General features: G+C 36.6%; 3 protein-coding genes and 1 long non-coding RNA gene across 12 annotated transcripts in view; 1 reads left to right on the forward strand and 3 right to left on the reverse strand.

The window, feature by feature from the left end:
- The window catches only part of LOC149654389 (uncharacterized), a 55814-nt gene that overhangs the window by 16826 nt on the left and 20937 nt on the right, over window positions 1–18051 (reverse strand). The gene's annotated exons all lie outside the window — the stretch shown is intronic.
- On the reverse strand, window positions 1861–7767 carry LOC149654390 (uncharacterized). 4 transcript variants are annotated; one of them, XR_016370580.1, is made up of 4 exons: window positions 7493–7649; window positions 7302–7404; window positions 4543–7018; window positions 1861–2142 (listed from the first exon to the last, which is right to left on the reverse strand). It is a non-coding gene; the product is annotated as an uncharacterized LOC149654390 (long non-coding RNA). The 4 variants fall into 4 exon arrangements; XR_016370579.1 differs by lacking the exon at window positions 1861–2142 and having other exon boundaries at window positions 4273–7018; XR_016370581.1 differs by lacking the exons at window positions 1861–2142; window positions 4543–7018 and adding an exon at window positions 7656–7767 and having other exon boundaries at window positions 7265–7404; window positions 7493–7565.
- Window positions 7868–11292, forward strand: LOC149654391 (uncharacterized). 2 transcript variants are annotated; one of them, XM_089845846.1, is made up of 2 exons: window positions 7868–8180; window positions 8243–11292. In XM_089845846.1, exons 1-2 carry the CDS (start codon window positions 8126–8128, stop codon window positions 10999–11001), a joined length of 2814 nt encoding a protein of 937 aa, XP_089701972.1. In that variant the 5' UTR covers window positions 7868–8125; the 3' UTR covers window positions 11002–11292. The 2 variants fall into 2 exon arrangements, with proteins under 2 accessions (XP_089701972.1, XP_089701973.1); XM_089845847.1 differs by having other exon boundaries at window positions 8264–11292.
- Window positions 11303–12533, reverse strand: LOC149654392 (uncharacterized). The gene is made up of 2 exons (XM_089845848.1): window positions 12085–12533; window positions 11303–12027 (listed from the first exon to the last, which is right to left on the reverse strand). Exons 1-2 carry the CDS (start codon window positions 12421–12423, stop codon window positions 11326–11328), a joined length of 1041 nt encoding a protein of 346 aa, XP_089701974.1. The 5' UTR covers window positions 12424–12533; the 3' UTR covers window positions 11303–11325.

Consider the following 18051-nt stretch of genomic DNA (forward strand, 5'->3'; position numbering starts at 1 on the left):
AGCATAGCATAGCTTAGCTTAGCTTAGCATAGCTTAGCTTAGCATAGCATAGCATAGCTTAGCTTAGCTTAGCTTAGCATAGCATAGCTTAGCTTAGCTTAGCTTAGCATAGCTTAGCTTAGCATAGCTTAGCATAGCATAGCATAGCATAGCATTATAAAAAAACGTCTTGGTTTGGACCAAGGCCGAAAAAACAAACGATATGTCTGAGGTTTATCAGTTGACTGAAGTTTCAGATATTGCAATTTCTTTTTAAATTACTTTTATTCCTTTAATCCTTAATCAATATTTAATTCAATCAACTTATTTTTACTGTTAATCGATCTATTCCCTCTAAATTAATTTCAAAAATTACATATCTACGCTTTTTCAAGAATAATTCCATTTTCCGAAAACATTTTATCATGAAATTAATTATTTTGAAGGGAGTACGTGTTGGGTGACGAATATTGAATATTTGAAATATTATACGAAGTGTCTAAAAAGAGCAAGCGATCTTTGATATAACTTGAAAGGAAAATGTAAATATTTGATAGTGGATGCATATATTGGGGACACGAATTTATACATTTAACTTCGAATATCGAAATGTTACATTTTTTTGTCGCGACTATGAAGGAAAGGTTGCACTGCAGTTTCCCTCTCCGAACTTCAAAGCTTCTTGGCCATAACTCAATCTAGATTTGGAACGTCATCACCCCTTACTACATTGTTGGCGTTACTTGTATTGTACACCGGTTACGTATTACGCGGAATGATTTTATCAGGCGTAGAGACCATTTCCGAAAACACACAGGGGCGAGGAGACCATTGGGGTATTCTTCCTTGCACCAAGGGCCATCGTCAGACGGTGCCAAAGTTCACTACAGGCGGGAGGAAAGTCAACTCGCACTGCCTCTAGCGGTGCTTCTAGGCGAGAGGGAGAAGACCCCAATGGCGGCATCGCCCCAGTGTTTTAGTTTCTCCTTATGTAATTTGTGTACGATCGGTCCATGGCAGTTCTGGTAAGGTATGATGTGTTCAACCATTTTATTTCCTCAGGAAATAACAAGTCATCGGAACTGAGAAGTATTTCTTTTTATGTAAACTTTACCCTTTCCTTTGGTTATATTTACACCGATATCATATTTTTCCAGTGCATAAAAGGAGAGCTACCTACTAAAAGAAACAAGACAGGACCGAGGTTGTTGCTTTGTCTTAAGTAGACAACATAAGTTTATAAATTAGTTTGAGCAAAATAAATTCTTTATCATAATTTCTTGACATCAGTCTTCCCAGCAACTTACAACAGATTTAAACTTTTTTGGTGCAAACTTGAAAATTTGTCAAGGCAACAAGAATTAAAACTGTGCTTCCAACTTAGTAATCATCGACACGAAATCCCTTCAAAATAATTAATTTCATGATAAAATGTTTTCGGAAAATGGAATTATTCTTGAAAAAGCGTAGATATGTAATTTTTGAAATTAATTTAGAGGGAATAGATCGATTAACAGTAAAAATAAGTTGATTGAATTAAATATTGATTAAGGATTAAAGGAATAAAAGTAATTTAAAAAGAAATTGCAATATCTGAAACTTCAGTCAACTGATAAACCTCAGACATATCGTTTGTTTTTTCGGCCTTGGTCCAAACCAAGACGTTTTTTTATAATATCTGTCCCTTCAGTCTTAATGTAATTAAAATTTGAATAATTTCATGTTTTTTGTACCGACATACATTTGGGGTTGATCTATTTCTAATAGCTTAAAGAAGTACTTAAGTATAGTTAATTATATGAACTCATATCCAATAGCATAGTTTTCGAAAAGCATATAATGTTGTACTTTATATATGAAGTTAGTTCAAAAATGACAGTATTTGAAATGTAGAATAAATTTTTTTATTTGTTGTGTACACTCTAAACATATATCAATGAGAATTTTTGAGGAAATGCATCATGAGTAGAAGAGCTTGAAGACGATGTCTATATAAGCATATTGTGTTGTACTTTATTTATGAAAAGTTTAAAAACGACGGTATTTGAAATATGGAAGAAAAATATTTGTTTCGTACACTGTATACATATACAGTGTTGTCGAGATCAGACCAACAGCTTCCTTTATGTACAACCCCCAATACTGCCAACGGGTGATGTCGTGCTAAATTATACAGGGTGTAAATAAATGTTTAGAATTCATGTTTTATTGTATTTAAGTGACAACGAGTGGCAAGATACACAAAGAATACAGGAGAATATGCGTGAATGCAACAAAATATTTTAAAGCACAGTCCTACGATTAGTCTTAGAACCTGGGCCTCAAATTGCAACCTCTAAACTGTTTAGTAAACAACTCAACGTAAATATTCGAAGTGTCTACCATTGTGGTTGAGGCACTCTTCCAGATGACTGTCCGTGTCTTGCATTACATTTGCAACCACTAAACTCATGACGCATGGCAAGACTAATGGTATTGCCGTCTTAGGTACTTCTCGTCCGTTAAGGCTTGATGTAGGGGGATATGATTATGCCTGTAGTAATGCCCTTGTAAACTGGCACGAACAGTAGAATGGCTTAGTGCAACTTCTTGTTCCACCGCTCTACTACAAGCATGAGATTGGCTTCAAAACTTTCTACGATGTCAAAGTCTGTATCCTCATTACAGACTATACAGTCTCTTCTACGTTCACGATCTTGCACTATCGAAATGACGAAAGTCCTCGCACCCAAATGTCGGTGTGGAGACCGTTCGGCATAAAGCACTACCTTTAGTTGAACCAGAGAGAATTTTACACATGTGTAAAATTCTCTATGGTTGAATGTTACCGCGACCTTCACCCAAAATAAACTTGCTGCCCAATTTTTCCTGGTTAGAATAAGTTGGCATTTTGCTAGGAAACGAGACCAACTACTGTAATTCTACTACTTAGCGACACTGAAAGCCCCTTTATATCTAAAAAGACCGGAAGTTCCTCAAAGTTGAGTTTTCAAAGATTGTCAGCTTGAGCAGCAGGTCATAGTATGTATAGTGGTGAAGGTCGCTTTAACATTCGACACGTGACACCACGGTATGTTTGGTCCTCCAATGTCCTGACCCTATAGGTCCAAACAATTACCATCCAGTTTTTCGGCTCAGCGTTGCGGTATTGCCGGTCCCATTTGAAATACAATTTCTGTAGTGTTACAATTTTAACAATACGCCTGTTAAAAAGGCACAAATACCGAAAAAAGAAACCATTGTAATAAAGGTCGGCCCCCTAACCTTAAACTATGAACAAAATAAAGAAAACATAAAGGTTTCTTTGGGAATGACTTTGAAGCAGAAGGTCCGAGTTGTCTGAGGAACCGAGAAAAAAGGCCGTAGTGAAAACTAATCGTCGTTACGTAGCAGTTAGGACCGAATTTAATTAGTTAGTCTCGTCTTTTAGCAAAATGCCAGTGTATTCAAACCAGGGAAAATTGAACATGATGTTTACGAGGATTACCCAAAACGGCAAAACCTTTGCGTGAACTAATTGAAGCCGATCCATTATTTTTAGAAAGGTACTGTTCTCTGACGAGGCTATTTAAGGATGGTACCTTAAACCTTCATAACGTGCATTTTTGGGAGGGCATTCTTGGAAACCAAATTATCGGACCCTTTTTCTTGATAAGAAAATCTCTGAAGGCATTAGTAATTGAAAGACATGGACAGATGAAGAGTGCCTGCACCACAATGGTAATCACATTGAACATTTACGTTGACGTTGATGTGTACCAAACGGATTCGATTAGAGGTTGTAATTTGAGGCCCAAATTCCAAGACTTATCGTAAGACTGTGCTTTAAAATTTTCTGTTGCTCCCCCCACTTGACTGGTATGCTAGGTGGTATTTCAGTAGAAGAAAATTTATTGAATTAGGGATAGCGAGAGATGGCTAGTGATATGGCTTAGTTATGGGCTAGACGCCCTTGTTTTATTGGCAACATTATTACATTGAATGTTGCCAGATTAAATTGTTGCTGGTGATTTGGCGAACTATGCTAATGATATATTAAAATTTAAATGGAAAAGTTTCATTTTGACACATTCCTTACCCTAAAATTTTGTGTTTGGAGCCTATTAATGCATTATAGTGATAATGTAATTAATTTTAGTGTTAAATAGGAAAACATTTAGGCTGAAAGAACAACTGGCGTAGTTTAATCTTATTTTGTTATTTCAGTTAAGGGTTATCTATAGTTACCCAAAAAAACCCTGTTGTTTTCGATTAATTTTAATTAAATATGATCATTAAGTTGAAATTAACGGCTTATCTTCTTTTACTAGTGTTATTTCAGTTTATTATACGAGTTTGAACAAGAAATTCTGCAAACTTTAGAGGAGTGACTGTTTGACTCTTGCAGAACAATCACTACTTTGCCCCAAAACTTTTAAATATCACGCCTTTTCAATGGCTCTCTTTTCAAAATGGGGAAAAAAGCTTTTAAATGACAATTTAATTAATCGTAAGAATTAAACAGGAAAATGGAGGCTGGGTGAAAGATTTGTTAGTTTAATTATAAGGTATCCATGAATTTACCCAAAACACGAATCTTTCACATTCTGGGAGCACTGCCGTGCTCCCAGCCAAGTCGAGCACTGACATCCTTTTCTCGAAGCAACTCGTGGCACTTTTAAGCCCACTGTAACTTCGTGATGGGTATAGGTGAAAGTCTGAAATTTTGCTTGCTGCGAGGACTGTCAATCCTAGCTATTGTTTCCAAATTTCAAGTTCCTACCCTATATACTTTTCGAAATATCGCAGGTGAAATTTACCTTATTTTGTCACTCACTCACCGATCATCAAAATTCTAAGGTACTTCTAGGGGAGATAGAAACTTAAAATTCAAGATTTAGTTTTCATTTATTTTATAAAGCACAGAAAAATTAAAACATCCCGAAATTTTTATAAAATTGTTCTTTAGTTCTTTATTTTAAAACTAGATGGCGCTGCCGTCTTTTCAACAGAAATAGTGTGTGTTCTTGATGAAAGGACGTAATGGTCCAAAGTTAACCGAAAGTTAAATATATATTAAAGCTAATAGGAGTAGTAGTTTAATAGAAATGTGTCGTAACTGATGCTACATTCTTTTATTAGGATATCGCGTACAATCTTTATTGCATATTCTCTGCGGGTCGAAAGGGGTAATTCAGCGTAAATATGGACAAACGTTAGCGATTATATTGGCAAACGAAGTACCACGAGAGGGTCTTGTTTTAATATAACTACCGAAGTATAACGAGAGGGTCTACAAAAAGAAGTGAGATCCTAAGAAAAACATTAACATGTACAAAAATGGGCCAAGCCTCGCTTCGTGCCCTCTCCGCCGTAAAAGTTCTGAAATCCCATGTAGAGCCAAGTCTGCCTTTTGGTCTCATTCAATCGCCAATTGAACAATTATGTTATAAATTAAGTACTTTTCCTAATTAATAACCAATATTCTTTGACTCTATCATTATTATACATCTTTGTTCGTATCAAAAATATCGTGACTTGGCAAGCGCAGGTGTACATAAGGTTATGCATAACTCGCCTTATAAACTTGTAAATAGGGTTATGCATAACTCACCATATAATTTGTACATAGGGTTGTGCATGACTCATCTTATAAACTTGTACATATCCCCTCGACCATAAACGATTTAGTGAATATCCCTTCGACTTCCTTTTAATATTACTTACTTGCGATTGCCAAGTCACGATATTTTTGATACGAACAAAGATGTATAATAATGATAGAGTCAAAGAAGATTGGTTATTAATTAGGAAAAGGACTTAATTTATAACATAATTGTTCAATTGGCGATTGAATGAGAACAAAAGGCAGACTTGGCTCTACATGGGATCTCAGAACTTTTTAGGGCGGAGAGGGCACGAAGCGAGGCTTGGCCCATTTTTGTACATGTTAATGTTTTTCTTAGGTTAATTATACTTGATTGAGTTTAATTTAACGGCTTATCTTGTTTATCTTGTGTGGATTTATTTTATAATAAAAGTTTCAATAAAATATTAACTTAAATTGCAATTACCCTAAAATTTTAATGTATGCGCTTTTGATGTATTTTAATGATCATTTAGATTAATTTGAAAGTGAAATAGGAAACTACTGTGGCTGTACGAAAAACTTGTGATGTTTTAATCTTAATTTGAGCGTGGTTCGTGAGAGTGGATTAAGCTTAAAATTTATTTGAATTTTTTACCCTATTTGCAATGTTTAGTGCAGTTTAATATTTTTGCCATATATTCATCATTATGGTACCCTAAACTTTTGGGTAGTTTAAACAGTTTATTTAAAAGTTATTTGAGCTTTTATCCAAAAATGTATATTTTGGTTTAATTTCACGTTAATTATATTTAATTGAGTTAAAATTAACGTAGGATTGTGTTTTGGCAGTGTACATTTAGGCTATAAAATGAGTTTAAATGTATACTTCACCTTAATTGCAATTTTTAGTGGAGTTTTCGATTCTTATTTTACCCTAAACTTTTGAATTTCGCGCCTATTAAGGTGCTTTCGAGATAATTTAAATTAGCTTAAGTGTGAAAGAGAAAACATGGGGCTTTACCAACGGCTTGGTTAGATACAATCTTAATCAAGGACATCATTTAAGAGTTATCTGAGTTTTCATCCAAAAAAAATGTACATTCGGGGTTTAATTTCACGTTAATTACACTTAATTACGTTGAAATTAACTTGTCGTCAGTGCTCATTAAGCTTATAAAATGACTTTTAATAAATAATTCACCTTAACTCTAATGTTTAGAGGAGTTTTTTATTATTTCCAACACATTGCGTTAAATTTTTATCATATCCTGTGCTAGGTTTGTGGTAAAGATTATCTATACAATATGTTAATGAATGATGTTATTCTATAGTTTAGCTTGAATACCAGTAATTAAATCAAATACCTATACAATTCATAGCAATTTAAACCAATAAACAAACGGCAACGTGGACTGTGGAAATAGCAAACAACGTAACCCTCCGTTTCTAACGTGGTTACGTTGAGAGAATCTGTGATGTAAACATGAAAATTATTTGACTAATTATATAACGACACTGTCCTCCTGGATTAACCAGCACCACTGTTACTTATGAATTAAACAATCCACTGTTGGTAACAAATAGTTTATAAAATGATAACGTAACATCACAGTATAACTGATTCAATAGGACCAAAATTGTTTTAACGAATAATCTGGTCCTCTACATTGGTTTAGTTTTAAGGAATTATATCACACACCTTCACAATTAGTAGCATTTTAGTGAGATTAACAAATAATGAAACCGCGTATACCTGTCCTCAAATGAGAATGTTGAGTGAACTGCGCTAACCAGTAACCTATACACCACTCTTTTAACTGCCGTAGGAAAACACATTGAACATTTTGTGATCTTTCCTGTAATATTTTGAAGTTGAATTCTTCACAGGGTGAAAACACTACCGTTGATTTCTAAACCATTAACAAATAATGAAACCCAGTATACCTCATACGTAACTCTCCGTTTCCAACGTGGTTACGTTGAGAGAATCTGTGCTGATGTAAACATGGAAATTCCTCTACATTGGTTTAGTTTAAGGAAATATATCACACACCTTCACAATTAGTAGCATTTTGGTGAGATTAACAAATAATGAAACCCTGTATACCTCAGTCCTCATATATTTGTTTGTAGCAGGAAACGAAGCAGACTGCGTATTTTTGGAATACAGAGCTGGAAATGAGCTTTTTTTATCTTGAAAGGGGAAAGACTATATAAATAAAAAACTGAAATTTTTTTAATGCTTTTTCTATGGGACGCTAACCCTAAAAACTGTGAATTTTCATTTAACATTACGGAAGGGTGTCATGTCATATCATAAGTACCATAATTACCCCTGATAAGTAAAACACGCCCGTTGGACTAATGTAACCGGCATTTTCACCCAAAAAACGAAGGAGGCGGCCTCTTGTAGTCATTTGAAACTGTAAATCGTCCGTGGAGGCTCATATTCAGACCTCCCCTACAGATATCTTGTAGGCCATGGACCACTGTTTTAGTAATGGCGGACTTCAAGCGCGCGAGTGTAGGGATGGTAATTTAAAACAATATTTTTGTCGCGACAACTATTAAGCAATAATGGATAACGGTACTAATTCATCTGGTACAACAAAAATTGGCACGATCGAAACAGGTAAGCTAAAGTTTGACTATTTATCTATTGTAATTTTATGGTAATATGTGTTAAATCACTAGGCCTTGGTTTAAACATTGCAGCGGGAGGCAGGGCTGGCCAAAGTTCTCAAGTAAATCGTAACATCGTGAAGTACGTTATCAAAAACACCAAAAGCAACCCAAAACTTGTGAACAATAATAAAACTAAATGTCTATCAAAGTCAACCCAATGTTGTCTCTTACGAGTATTTCCTGAAACGGTGGAATCTAGTGCCTCTGTGAAGAAATTTGCATCGGTACAGACACAATGCTGTTTCAAAGAAAGTCATATAGCATATGTAACACCGGTGATAGTTAGGCCAAATACGCAAGATGCAAGCGTTCAGACTACTACAGAAGATTGCAGAGAGCCTCTTCAAATTAATACTACTTTTCTAGCTTTAGTAGTGGAAACGTTACAAGAACCGATTTACCAGAAGTATTTTCAATATGAGATAAAGAACGATGCGTTTGGGCAGCCATTCATAAGCATCTGCAGATTAAACGCGACTGGTTTACTTGGACCACGATTAGAACCTTTATCATTGACCATAGGCAATGATGGTGATTGTCAATTGTCAATCATGTTTAAGGCGATAGAAACTTACAAAATCTCAAACGAAGGTGACTTAGATAAGGAACAACTAAGCACGCTTTTAAGTCTAATGTCTCCCACGAGTAACCGCATCTTTTGTACTGGTGTAAATGTCAACATGATTGACACTTCTCCAATTCATTCCTCAATTGTACGCATTGACTATCCATGTCTAAGATATCAATCAAATAAGTGTATGGTGTATTACCAAGCTGAGAAATCCACTCTGCGGCAATTGAAACAATGCAAACATTGCAAGTACTCTACAAACTGTGTGATTAAAATGAAAAAGAGAAATGAGGCTGAGACACCTACACGGAAATATAAAAGGCAGTCAATTAAGAGCAACTTTTTCATAACAAATCTCTCCCCATCAAGTAAAAAAGTACGGCTAACACGATTACGCCAAGCTAAAAATATCCTAAACAGAAAACTTACAAAATTAGAAGCAAAACTTAAAAGTAAAGATGTGTTATTGGGAAAAGAGCAGTCTGAGGAAATGGAAGCCCTGGCCAATCATATCAATACAACTTGCGCTACAGAACTAGATGTTGTTTTGAATGACCCCAAACTATCTAGAAAGAATAAGGACTTTCTGAAGAAGGCTTGGGAACGAGATGCTGCAAGAAAGCTTCAGAAAGACGCAGACGATTTTCAGAAAGATCAGAACACGTCCACAACGGGGAAGAAAACAAACCGTTGGAGCTCCATAACGCTCAGAATTGCTTTGGCAGTCTATTGCCGCAGTCCAGCTGCCTTTAAAGCATTGAAAAACTTTGAAATATTGCAATTGCCATGTGAAGAAACACTTAAAAGAAGATCAAAGAAATATTCTAAAAAGCCAGGAATTGACCAGGAACATCTAGCCAGAGAATCTGCCAAATACCGTGCTTTTCAACTTGAAAAGGAACAGAAAGGAGAAAGAAAACCCCAAGGTCAAGGCGTCACTATCTTCGATGAAGTAAAAGTCATCGACAAGGTTATATGGAACACCAAATCCAATGAATTTAAGGGACTGGCTATGTCACGAGAATCATACAATGATTTAAATGATATATTCGAACCGAAACATTCAGACAATCTATCAGGAACGCAATACATTTTGCAATTTATTTGGAGGGACTTGACATCTGATTATCATTTAATTGGTCCGTATTATACCTCATCAGCCGCATTTCAACAACATTTTGTAGCTGAAGCCCTTTTTAAAACATTAGAGGCTTTCCACGCTTATTCTTTTGATACAATGTGCCTAGTTTGTGACGGAGCTGCGGAGAACTTAGCACTTATAAAGGGTACTCTGGGTCAAAAAGGTCCTTTTTCTACTGATTTAGATAATTTGGCAATTAATCCCAGTTTTGATAATCCGTTCGTGAAAGACCGAAAAATCTATTGGGTCGTTTGTCCAACGCACGAGCTCAAGAGCATAGTTCAAGCATTATTTTCATCGAAACCAAATGGGCCAAAACAATTCGCAAGAGATGGCGTTGAATTTGGATGGCAGGATATTCAGGCCGTGAAGAGAAGGGAAGAATATAGAGCCGCTAACAAGCAAACTCGATTTGTCCCAGGGTTAAGCAGCAGTTATATAATCAGAGATTCCTGGACTCGTTTAAATGTGACACCCAGTAAAATAATGCAGCAAGAGCCACTGTTATCGGAACTCTATCATTATGCTTATGAATCCAATGGAAAACCGGAAGCACGGGAAAGCTCAAAACGTACCTATGATTATTTAAGAGCATGCAATGCCATATTTGAAAAAGGAATGCTATCAAAACAAAGGGTGTGCATTAGCGACAGTTCTTGTATAGACTCTATAAAAGAGGGATTTAAGTATTTTTCTGATTGGGTGAAAGAAGTTTTGAATGATCCCGACGTTAATATATCTTCCCCTTCTCAAACCCAATTTTTAAGTTGGCAGACATGGGACTTGTTGAGAATCTGTGTATTTGGAATGATAAATCTGACAGAAGATTTTCTGAGACAATATCCAGACTATTTCATAGCTCCATTGAGAGTTAACGGCAGTTCCGTTGAAAGCTTGTTTTCCCAAGTAAAGTATGCAACAGGAAGCAAGACATCGGGAATAACTTATGAAACCGGCCTAAAGGCTGTGGAAATACGGGGAAATATACATGGCCATAATTCCAGTAACAAAGATATTAGAGACACACATTTATATATTCGGGAAGTGGCTTTGTAGACTTACCCCCACCTCAAAAAAACAAAGGTTCCAACCTGCATTAACAATTGCTCTTAGCACCCCAATTCCTTAATAAGCACCCTTCAAAGCACCCTAAATTTTAAACCCTAGCGACGCTACTGCCACCCAGGTGGATGGTTAAGATGACCTTTGACAAACCATTTATCATAGAGTCAGAGTATTCTTTCACCCTTGATGATAAAAATATATTTTTGGTACATGGTACACTGAAATGGATTAAAAATGTTGTAAATATGTAACTAATCAATAATAAACCTGCTTCTTCAGTTTAGGAACTATTCTTTTTATTGCAAAAATATCACTTTAGTCTCCATAGTGTAACTTCTTTTTAGGAACCCTCCCACTTCTCCTAACGTTCGATATAGGTGCGTTTGCGGGTTTTGAAATTGTATCACATTTTTGACTAGAGGTTTTCATGATATTGGTACTGCTCGAACTTCGGGGGCTCAAAATAATACTATCAGGTTTTGTGGTGTTACGAGGCTTGTTTGCCCTACTTTTAGATTCGTTTTCTACTTTTCTAGTTTTGTTTGGAATTAGGGTTGCACTGTCTTTCATACTAGCGTTTTCTTTAACAATACGCGTCCTTTTTCTTTGCTTAGGCCTAGTTTTAGGGGGTTTTAGCTCAGAAATATCATGGTCAACTGTTAAAGATTGAAGATCTACAGCATCAATTTCCTCTTGCGACTCAGAATTTGTTTTACCTCTTCCACGTTTTTGTTTCATAACTTTCACTTTCTTGGTCAATAATTTGTTTCTTGAGACTGCAGCGTACAATTTATCCCTTAATGTTTGACCTCCCTTGATCAGGCTTTTTTTCTCTTTAGAAATGTCCTCCAAATGTCCTTGTACAAATTCTTTAATTCTGCAATTGACAAGCTTGCGCACCCAAATCTCGAAAAAGTCCTTTGCTCCTTTGTCAGTTGGCGAAACATTTGACGGAAGTCCTCGACAAAATAGCACCCATATTGTATCCAAATACGTTGATATTGCTTCTTTGCAAGTCTAAAAGATATTTTTTTCAAGCATTGATACATTATTGAAATTATACAAATTAAATACCTTGATCATGTTTTCCTTATTTTGCTTTAAACCTTCTGTTGAAGCATGCTTCCGTGCAATGTTGATCACTAGCCGAATAAAGGGAAGAAACTCGGGTTTTGGTACCATTAATCCTCCCTTTGTCCCGTAATCACGAATCTGTAAACTTATTGGCAGATTTTTCTTCTTCTCTTCACTTGTCTGGCAGATTATAGGAACGAATTTGTAAATGTGCTTTTGTCTAATTTTCTGTTCTAACGTGTAGCTGTAGGATTCTTTTAGACGCTGTGACACTTTCTTGATTTGGCCAATTGTACCTCCCCCTAACTTATATAATGTATGGGTTGTCTCTTGAGCCATATAATCTCCATTTAAACCCACAAACTGTTCTACTTCCAAGAGCTTTTTATCAAATTTCTCATTATCACATGTTAGCACAGGATTTGGTTCTAGCTGATTTAATATATCACTGTCAATTTGAAATTCTGAGTTTTCAAACTCATTTATAGGATCATCCAAACATGGCTGAGCATTTAGCAGTTCCACTCCAAAATCATAGAGTATTAAGTCCTTTCGGAGACTTGTCATAGAAAAGTCATAAACAACTCTTGACAAGAAATTCCAAATTATTTCAATATCATGAAACGTGACGGAAATATCACAGATAGATTCGTTGACTTCTTTAAAGAACGCATCCTTTAAATTATTTGATAGTTTTAAGTATTCCAACTTAAAGGACACCATCGTTCCAAAGGAAATTAAAGGTTTTGGGCCCTTCTTTTTCTTTACATCAGATTCAACAGAATCATCTTTCTTGCACCATTTAAGGGACGGTTTCTCGGCAAAAGGATTTGGTCGGCTATTTAAATTATTCCGTAATTTGTGCGTTTGTACATTAAACTGTTCAAAACATTTTGTGACATATTTTTGGTGTAAGTCATGTTTCAAAATTTCGTTGTATAGCCTAGTCCTAGTAAAATGGCAGAGGTTTTCAGGACCCGCATTTAAGTGAAGTTCCTGTTTGTGGGCTTCACATAAGAATTTTTGGAAATTTAAAGTTGACATAGCCCTATTTAATTCATTAGGAAGAAACTACATCAATTTAAGTAGGTTAAATAACAATAATCATTAACACTTACGATATTTGTAGCTTATGTTTCTGTGGTGGCCTGTGCCCAATAGTGTAGCAGACGAAAGTCACGAAACCTTAATGTTTACTTACTCAGAATTCTGACTAAGAATCTAAGAATTCTATCCATTTCCCGAGATTCTAAATTAGACTTCTGGGAAGTTAGAGGCACCCTTAGAAACGTCTCCCATTGGCTAAAAAAAGTTGGGACAAAAAAGGTCGCACGGCGTCGCATATACCTAACTTGTATAGGGCGCAGATGAAAATGCCGGTTACATTAGTCCAACGGGCGTGTTTTACTTATCAGGGGTAATTATGGTACTTATGGTCATATCTACAAGGGCCTACCGGCCCTGTAGAATACTATATTACATAGACAAACTAAAATACAACTTAAGCCTTGGCCGTAAAGAACGTTCAAAAACTTACTTTAAATGATATAAAAACCTCTGTTAACTGTAATTATTTACCTGAATTACTTTTCTAGACGAAAATTCGACCTGATAACGACCTATTTCTTATTAAGGGTGCTACAGTTAATTAGAAAATACATATAAAGGTGCTCAAGCTCGGATGAAATAGTAAAGTAATCTGTCAGCGTCTACTGCTAGATAGTCTGACTCAAAAGTAATTTTGACGTACTTTCAGAATTAACTAAAATTAACATACTTAGAGTTAATTGATTTAAATTAAACTAGCCGATAGCACACCTTGAATACATAATTGTTAAATTAAGAGTATTCCGAAAAGTAACTTCGCTCTAGTTTTTCAGTTAGAGGTGGCTAAATATCACGAAAAACCCCATGTTAATCTCCATAGGAAAAATGGTAAAAGCATGTGAATTTTGCTTTAACGTTACAAAAGAGTATCAAGTCATATCTACAAGGGCCTACCGGCCCTGTAGAATAGCTTAGCTTAGCTTAGCTTAGCATAGCATAGCATAGCTTAGCTTAGCTTAGCTTAGCATAGCATAGCATAGCATAGCTTAGCTTAGCATAGCATAGCATAGCATAGCATAGCATAGCATAGCTTAGCTTAGCTTACCTTAGCATAGGTTAGTATAGCTTAGCTTAGCATAGCTTAGCTTAGCTTTGCATAGCATAGCTTAGCATAGCTTAGCTTAGCATAGCATAGCTTAGCATAGCTTAGCTTAGCATAGCATAGCTTAGCATAGCTTAGCATAGCATAGCATAGCTTAGCTTAGCATAGCATAGCTTAGCATAGCTTAGCTTAGCTTAGCATAGCATAGCTAAGCATAGCATAGCTTAGCTTAGCTTAGCATAGCTTAGCTTAGCTTAGCTTAGCATAGCTTAGCTTAGCATAGCTTAGCTTAGCTTAGCTTAGCTTAGCATAGCTTAGCTTAGCATAGCTTAGCTTAGCATAGCATAGCTTAGCATAGCATGGCATAGCTTAGCATAGCATGGCATAGCTTAGCATAGCATAGCTTAGCTTAGCATAGCTTAGCTTAGCTTAGCTTAGCATAGCATAGCATAGCTTAGCATAGCTTAGATTAGCATAGCATAGCTTAGCTTAGCTTAGCTTAGCATAGCATAGCATAGCTTAGCATAGCTTAGATTAGCATAGCATAGCTTAGCTTAGCTTAGCATAGCATAGCTTAGCTTAGCATAGCATAGCATAGCATAGCATAGCTTAGCTTAGCTTAGCATAGCATAGCATAGCATAGCTTAGCTTAGCTTAGCATAGCATAGCTTAGCTTAGCTTAGCTTAGCATAGCTTAGCATAGCATAGCTTAGCATAGCATAGCATAGCATAGCATAGCTTAGCTTAGCTTAGCTTAGCATAGCATAGCATAGCTTAGCTTAGCTTAGCATAGCTTAGCATAGCATAGCATAGCATAGCTTAGCTTAGCTTAGCATAGCATAGCATAGCTTAGCTTAGCTTAGCATAGCATAGCATAGCATAGCTTAGCTTAGCATAGCATAGCATAGCATATCATAGCTTAGCTTAGCTTACCTTAGCATAGGTTAGTATAGCTTAGCTTAGCATAGCTTAGCTTAGCTTAGCTTTGCATAGCATAGCTTAGCATAGCTTAGCTTAGCATAGCATAGCTTAGCATAGCTTAGCTTAGCATAGCATAGCTTAGCATAGCTTAGCATAGCATATCATAGCTTAGCTTAGCATAGCATAGCTTAGCATAGCTTAGCTTAGCTTAGCATAGCATAGCATAGCTTAGCTTAGCATAGCTTAGCTTAGCTTAGCTTAGCATAGCATAGCTTAGCTTAGCATAGCATGGCATAGCTTAGCATAGCATAGCTTAGCATAGCATGGCATAGCTTAGCATAGCATAGCTTAGCTTAGCATAGCTTAGCTTAGCTTAGCTTAGCATAGCATAGCATAGCTTAGATTAGCATAGCATAGCTTAGCTTAGCTTAGCTTAGCATAGCATAGCATAGCTTAGCTTAGCTTAGCATAGCTTAGCTTAGCATAGCATAGCATAGCTTAGCTTAGCATAGCATAGCATAGCTTAGCTTAGCTTAGCATAGCATAGCATAGCATAGCTTAGCTTAGCTTAGCATAGCATAGCAAAGCTTAGCTTATCTTAGCATAGCATAGCTTAGCTTAGCTTAGCATAGCATAGCTTATTTTAGCTTAGCTTAGCATAGCTTAGCAGAGCATAGCTTAGCATAGCATAGCATAGCATAGCATAGCATAGCATAGCATAGCATAGCATAGCATAGCATAGCTTAGCTTAGCTTAGCATAGCATAGCATAGCATAGCTTAGCTTAGCTTAGCATAGCATAGCATAGCATAGCTTAGCTTAGCATAGCATAGCATAGCTTAGCTTAGCTTACCTTAGCATAGGTTAGTATAGCTTAGCTTAGCTTAGCTTTGCATAGCATAGCTTAGCATAGCTTAGCATAGCTTAGCTTAGCATAGCATAGCTTAGCATAGCTTAGCTTAGCATAGCATAGCTTAGCATAGCTTAGCATAGCATAGCATAGCTTAGCTTAGCATAGCATAGCTTAGCATAGCTTAGCTTAGCTTAGCATAGCATAGCATAGCATAGCATAGCTTAGCTTAGCATAGCTTAGCTTAGCTTAGCTTAGCATAGCTTTGCTTAGCATAGCTTAGCTTAGCATAGCTTAGCTTAGCATAGCTTAGCTTAGCTTAGCTTAGCATAGCTTAGCTTAGCATAGCTTAGCTTAGCATAGCATAGCTTAGCTTAGCATAGCATGGCATAGCTTAGCATAGCATAGCATGGCATAGCTTAGCATAGCATAGCTTAGCTTAGCATAGCTTAGCTTAGCTTAGCTTAGCATAGCATAGCATAGCTTAGCATAGCTTAGATTAGCATAGCATAGCTTAGCTTAGCTTAGCTTAGCATAGCATAGCATAGCTTAGCTTAGCTTAGCATAGCTTAGCTTAGCATAGCATAGCATAGCTTACCTTAGCTTAGCTTAGCATAGCATAGCATAGCATAGCTTAGCTTAGCTTAGCATAGCATAGCTTAGCTTAGCTTAGCTTAGCATAGCTTAGCATAGCATAGCTTAGCATAGCATAGCATAGCATAGCATAGCATAGCTTAGCTTAGCTTAGCTTAGCATAGCATAGCATAGCTTAGCTTAGCTTAGCATAGCATAGCATAGCATAGCTTAGCTTAGCATAGCATAGCATAGCATAGCATAGCATAGCTTAGCTTACCTTAGCATAGGTTAGTATAGCTTAGCTTAGCATAGCTTAGCTTAGCTTTGCATAGCATAGCTTAGCATAGCTTAGCTTAGCATAGCATAGCTTAGCATAGCTTAGCTTAGCATAGCATAGCTTAGCATAGCTTAGCATAGCATAGCATAGCTTAGCTTAGCATAGCATAGCTTAGCTTAGCATAGCATAGCATAGCTAAGCATAGCATAGCTTAGCTTAGCTTAGCTTAGCATAGCTTAGCTTAGCTTAGCTTAGCATAGCTTAGCTTAGCTTAGCTTAGCTTAGCATAGCTTAGCTTAGCATAGCTTAGCTTAGCATAGCATAGCTTAGCTTAGCATAGCATGGCATAGCTTAGCATAGCATGGCATAGCTTAGCATAGCATAGCTTAGCTTAGCATAGCTTAGCTTAGCTTAGCTTAGCATAGAATAGCATAGCTTAGCATAGCTTAGATTAGCATAGCATATCTTAGCTTAGCTTAGCTTAGCATAGCATAGCATAGCTTAGCATAGCTTAGATTAGCATAGCATAGCTTAGCTTAGCTTAGCATAGCATAGCTTAGCTTAGCATAGCATAGCATAGCATAGCATAGCTTAGCTTAGCTTAGCATAGCATAGCATAGCATAGCTTAGCTTAGCTTAGCATAGCATAGCTTAGCTTAGCTTAGCTTAGCATAGCTTAGCATAGCATAGCTTAGCATAGCATAGCATAGCATAGCATAGCTTAGCTTAGCTTAGCTTAGCATAGCATAGCATAGCTTAGCTTAGCTTAGCATAGCTTAGCATAGCATAGCTTAGCATAGCATAGCATAGCATAGCATAGCATAGCATAGCTTAGCATAGCATAGCATAGCTTAGCTTAGCTTAGCATAGCATAGCATAGCATAGCTTAGCTTAGCATAGCATAGCATAGCATATCATAGCTTAGCTTAGCTTACCTTAGCATAGGTTAGTATAGCATAGCATAGCATAGCATAGCTTAGCTTAGCTTTGCATAGCATAGCTTAGCATAGCTTAGCTTAGCATAGCATAGCTTAGCATAGCTTAGCTTAGCATAGCATAGCTTAGCATAGCTTAGCATAGCATAGCATAGCTTAGCTTAGCATAGCATAGCTTAGCATAGCATAGCATAGCATAGCATAGCTTAGCTTAGCATAGCTTAGCTTAGCTTAGCTAAGCATAGCTTAGCTTAGCATAG

The sequence above is a fragment of the Phalangium opilio genome, unplaced genomic scaffold, assembly GCF_054372755.1.
Source record: "Phalangium opilio isolate 3A_F unplaced genomic scaffold, DU_Popi_V2 ptg000079l_1, whole genome shotgun sequence".
Classification (NCBI taxonomy): domain Eukaryota; kingdom Metazoa; phylum Arthropoda; class Arachnida; order Opiliones; family Phalangiidae; genus Phalangium; species Phalangium opilio.